The sequence below is a fragment of the Asterias rubens genome, chromosome 10 (assembly GCF_902459465.1).
Source record: "Asterias rubens chromosome 10, eAstRub1.3, whole genome shotgun sequence".
Classification (NCBI taxonomy): domain Eukaryota; kingdom Metazoa; phylum Echinodermata; class Asteroidea; order Forcipulatida; family Asteriidae; genus Asterias; species Asterias rubens.
In genome coordinates, this window is record NC_047071.1 from 9,545,718 (window position 1) to 9,551,067 (window position 5,350).

At 42.6% G+C, this 5,350-nt stretch overlaps 1 protein-coding gene across 1 annotated transcript; it reads right to left on the minus strand.

Annotated features, from left to right (window-relative positions):
- Positions 1-422: 422 nt before the first annotated feature.
- LOC117295959 (kin of IRRE-like protein 1) lies at positions 423-2,587 on the minus strand. Its single transcript, XM_033778771.1, has one exon. It carries the CDS (start codon positions 2,329-2,331, stop codon positions 520-522), a length of 1,812 nt encoding a protein of 603 aa, XP_033634662.1. The 5' UTR covers positions 2,332-2,587; the 3' UTR covers positions 423-519.
- Between the last annotated feature and the right edge of the window lie 2,763 nt (positions 2,588-5,350).

Below are 5,350 nucleotides of genomic sequence, written 5' to 3' on the forward strand. Positions count from 1 at the left end.
CGTGCCACAATGGTGGTTTTTCTTCCATTATTCTCTCGCAACTTTACGACAAACTGACTTCAAATGTTCACAGGTTTGTTATTTTACATCAAGTGAGAAGACTGATCTTTGACAATTACCAAAGGTGGCAAGTGCCTTTAACAATTGAGGAATTAAAAAAATGTATATTTCTCTCCCTAAAGCTGTTATACCATCTATATCAAGGCTAACAATCTACGATGATGGAAAACTTTCAAAGTGGCATTACCACAAGCCATTGTTTACACAACATACATAAATTACATGAATTTGGATTCGGCTTATAAGGCTCCGGAACGATCCTCTCGTCTGAAACCATGGGCGGCATGCGCAATTATTGCAACAAAATAACCGCCGGCCAAGTTAGCCTGACAGTTAGCAGTGACATACATTAGTATATCGACCACGATTTTGCCTTTGAAGTTTGACATTTTACATGCAAAATTATTTACATTCATGTTGCACTGGTTCATGGGTTTAACATTTCTGTTCCCGAACGTTTTATTTAAGTTTGGCATAAAGAGTTCCATCCTTCTTGATTGACGGTAACCGGCCTTCATTTTGAAGTTCCAACTCGGCGTACGTGAGGCCTTCGGCGTTGAACAACCTGGGGTCTGGGTCCGCTCTGACCACGTTCTGGTTCATGTAAGTCGGTTCTCTGGTCAAGCCTAGTGCTGGATTGTCGCTCCCTAAGTTTACTTCCACTTGGTCCGCTTCAGGAGTTTCGTCATCGGGGACGACATCATAGAGCGGCGTAACGGGACGTTGGGCCCTTGCTCCAGCGTGACTCTGGTACTTCCTTTTATTGACCTTAGCGTATGTGACGGAAGGCTTGTTTTGGTTCTTCGGCATGTCGGCTTGAAGTACGGGATTAACGGCTGCTACCGGACGGGGATTGACCCTGAAGCTCGACCGGAACTCCGGTTGGTTCCGCAGCACTGGGTTGTCGACAATCCGACCACCTGCGAGTACAGTGTCGTAGGTTCTATTGACGAGATGCATGGAGGTATCTCGCTGTATGGAGCTTGATTTGGTACGGTATCGCATCACGCACACAATCAGGGCTAAGATGACGACGAGTACAACGAAAGCAGCCGCGATTCCGATCCCGATGACTGCCGTCTGGGGCAGTGCAGCTACCGCCGAGGCTTCGGTCGGCATGGCCGGCTGACGTGTCGTCAGACGAGCTGTCTTATATTGAGTTATATATTCACTGTCAATAAGAACCCTTGTTCTGCTAGCTGGACTCTGAGTACCTAAAATTGACGGTGTCGTCGTTGGGAGTGATGATGTTGGTGTTGTAGTTGGCTCTTCGGTCGTTGTCGGTACTGGGGTTGTAGTAGGCAGGTGGACTCGAAGAGTTGCCTCTCCCGTTCCAACCAGTCCACGACCTGTCCCAACTGTGCATGTTACCACTAAGTTGTCATCCTCAGCTTCGATGTTAATAAGGCGAAGACTACGCTGGTTGTTTATAACCTGGTATCTGTTTCTCAGCCTCGGCAGATTCTCACTAGGGATATTCCATCTGTAAGATGTGATTCGTCGCAAACTTGCTCCTCTGCACGTGAAGATTACAGTATCACCAATATTGACGGTGACAAGGGACGGGGTGACGGTCACCACGGGCGGGATGCGCAGCGGCATGACGGTACAGCTACGCGGTGCATCCAGGGCTTCGGACTCCATATGGCACGAGAATGCCATCCCGTTGTCTTCCGAAGTCAACACTCGTCTCGTCCACACGAAACTCTCCTCGGTAGTCTGCGACATGCCCACCCCGTCGCGGTACCACGAGGCAGTCGGGATTGGCTGTCCTCCATTCCATGAACACAGGAGGTCTACCGTGTCTCCAACAACGGGTGTAGAACTGCCAGATCCATCAGTAATACTGGAACTACAAGATGGCGACGATTGGTCTGGGGGTGAAATCACGGTGAGTAACGCACTGCCGAGGACTTTGTATGTACCTCCATCTACATAGCCACAGTAAAAGTATCCATTGTCTAAAAGTTGGAGGTTTTTAATACTAAGATTGAACTCATTCCAGAAGGTGCTACCCGTGATGGAGTACCTCTGCTTGCGATCATCATCCACCTCTTCGCGTACATCTCGGTTAAAAGTCAGGTAGGTCTTACTTGGTTCATGATACCAGACTATGTACTCACTATCCAGGCCGTCGATGTCACATTTGAGTGTCACCGAGTCTCCCATCCGTGCCTTTGTATTCCTTGGTCCGGTTCTTAGACTTAGGGAAGAAACATGTTCGGTACTCACCAGTACTACTACGGCTAGAAACAATGTTAACGATGACATCGTTGATGTTGTTGATTGTTGATGTTGTTGTTTGGCTGAAACAGTGCACTGATTGTTGACTATTGCTGGTTGGTGTGTTGGTCCACAGATCCGCTGGTATCCACGCTTTTAGGGCTCATGAAAACAGAGATCTCATAATGGCAAGATAGTGAAATGCAGTATGCAATCCCTTTCGTTTAAATCTTGCTTCGGTAGTTTAATAGCAGATAGCCTGGACGTGTTTAAACTGTTCACAAAATCACAAATGCCGTTTGCTTCCGATGCTACTTCTTGTATATATCAATTAATTCCGCTTAGATTTTGACTAGGTCCATGTGAGCGCTATCAGAAGGGTATTCGCTTTGTTAGGCTTACTAAATCAATTCAAATGTTTAGTCAATGTTATTTTGTCTTCTTAAAAGTAGTACTTGGTTTGAACTGAGCCGTTGTGTATTTGTATGTAGAGCAAAGTGGCCCTTCGTCCTCTTCCACAAACAGTTTTGATATTTCAAAACAGGAAGGTGGTGACGCCATCATTGTCGATGGGGTTTCCACTCTGAGTGGTGGCAGATGAGTCAATCTGTGTCATTGAATGTGGGCACGGGCTTAAAACGAGGTGGGACATTTATCACCCTCACCAAATTTAGACTGGACAAACACGAATGTTACGAGCAGAACGAAATGTCATCGTTAAAATGCGATTTTTTTTTGATTTTTTTTTTTTTTTGCCAGTTTTAAATTCTAGAAATGAAGCAGCAAAACGTTGACAGTTTTGACTCTGATTATGTCGCGTGAGTTAAAAAAAATCTATGTCATAAAAAAAGAGCAGGTACCAAAGTATGTTTAAAGACACTGGACACCTTTGGCAATTATTGTCAAGGACCATGTGTCTTCTCACTTGGTTTATCTCAACATTATGGAAATAACAAACCTGTGAAATTTTGAACTTAACTGGTCGTCGAAGTTGCAAGATAATAATGGAAGAACAAACACCATTGCCACGCGATTACAGTTGTGTGCTTTCAGATGCTTGATTTCGGGACCTCAAAACCTAGTTCTGAGGTCTCGAAATCAAGTTCAAACATTTTTGTGGAAAATAACTTCTTTCTCAAAAACTACGTCACCTCAGAGGGAGCTGTTTCTCACAAAGTTTTATACCGTCAACACCTCTCCATTGGTTGCTAACAAGTAGGTTAATACATGTATACGCTAACAATTATGTTGAGCAATTACCATAAGTGTCCACTGCTTTTAATGTTGTGAACGACGAGCAGAGTGTACTGTTCAAATTGTCGTTCAGCAGACGTTGTTATGCACATTTCCTGCTAAAAGCAGCTCTATAAAACTGGGCCTGGGATTTTTCGGCATTTCGGCCATGGCCACGTTGCAAAAGTCATTAACCACCGGTTTTCAATCCACGGATGTTTTCTTTAAAGTTCTGCTGTCCTTTTCAAGGAGAGATCATTTCTGTCAGGAAATGGAAACTTTGTCACAAAACCATAAGATTCCGATATTATACGAATCCTAAAGCACAAACCTCACCGTTAACAGCGCATTATGATGACAATGCACTGAAACTTTCAAACCTACTTCACAAGAAGTGATGTTTGAAACTTTACATGGTGTGTGGTCATTAAACAAAAAAAAATACAGTAACTCTTTTGCGAGAAGTATTGGATGAGAATAACCAGTGTAGTCTCGACAATTTGAACAGTACACTCTGCTCGTCTTTCACAACATATAAAGGCAGTGGACACAATCGGTAATTGCTCAACATAATTGTTAGCATTATTAACATAAAGTGCTTACACTACACGCAACCGTTTTGTTAGCAAAACACAATTCTGTAATGTTCCTTTAAGAAAGACGATGTTGCCTCTCAAAATAATCAGCCCCGAGAATAGACGTTTACCCAAAATTATATAATAGCTCTACATGACTCTTACACATCGGGTCATGTGACCACATTTCTTGGTTTCCTATTGGTCACCCAATGTTTCCTGTGATGTGTGTTGCACTGATGGGTTGGCATCACGTGACATCAGCTTGTGATTCACGTGATATAGACTTTTGTTGACACTTGATGCGGAACAATTTCGCAAAAATATATAATGAATAGGCATAACAATTTGTTATGACCTTGCTCTTTGCTGATGAGTTTCCCATCTGTTGAACATTTCTTGGGTTTCGGTGGTGCTCATAAATTTACAAGTTTAAAGACAGTGTACACTATTGGTAATTGTCAAAGACTACTCTTCACAGTTGGTGTATCTCAACATACGCATAAAATCACAAACCTGTGAAAATTTGAGCTCAATCGGTCGTCGAAGTTGCGAGGTAATAATGAAAGAAAAAACACCCTTGTCACACGAGGTTTTGTGATTTCAGATGCTTGATTTCGAGACCCCAAATTCTAAATCTGAGGTCTCGAAATCAAATTCTTGGAAAGATACTTCTTTCTCGAAAACTACATTACTTCAGAGGGAGCCGTTTCTCACAATGTGTTATATCATCAACGTCTACCCATTACTCCTAATCAAGTAAGGTTTTATTATAATAATTATTTTGAGTAACTACCAATAGTGTCCACTGACCTTAAGTCTACCCAAATCGCAAGATATGGGCCGTTGTATATTATGTGCGAATGTTTTGCATGCATATTTGGTTTTCGATACCGACAAGTTGATCGGCAAAGTTATTATAGTTTGTAGAAATCCACGGTTGTTTTGAACGACCAAATTGTACTCCGGGAGACTCTTGGGACATGGGCTGTGTGTTGACAATCAAGAACCCCATTTTACAAAGATGCATAACCGCTTCAGAGTTAGTCGTTTCTCACAATGTGTTATCAATATTCAACAGCTCTCCTTTGCTTGTTACAAACTAAAAAGTAAGTTTTGATGTATATGATGTGCAGTGCCTTCGAGTACAAACTCGAAGTAAATTTATTTCGAAGCTGTTCCCTATAAGGTTATTGGGCACACAAAAAGAGATGATGAAGCAACTGCTTTTTAGAGATTAAAACTTCTCTTATCATTTG

Excerpts from the sequence above, each read along its gene's own strand:
- LOC117295959 (XM_033778771.1), bottom strand. The coding sequence starts at position 2,331 with ATGTCATCGTTAACATTGTTTCTAGCCGTAGTAGTACTGGTGAGTACC.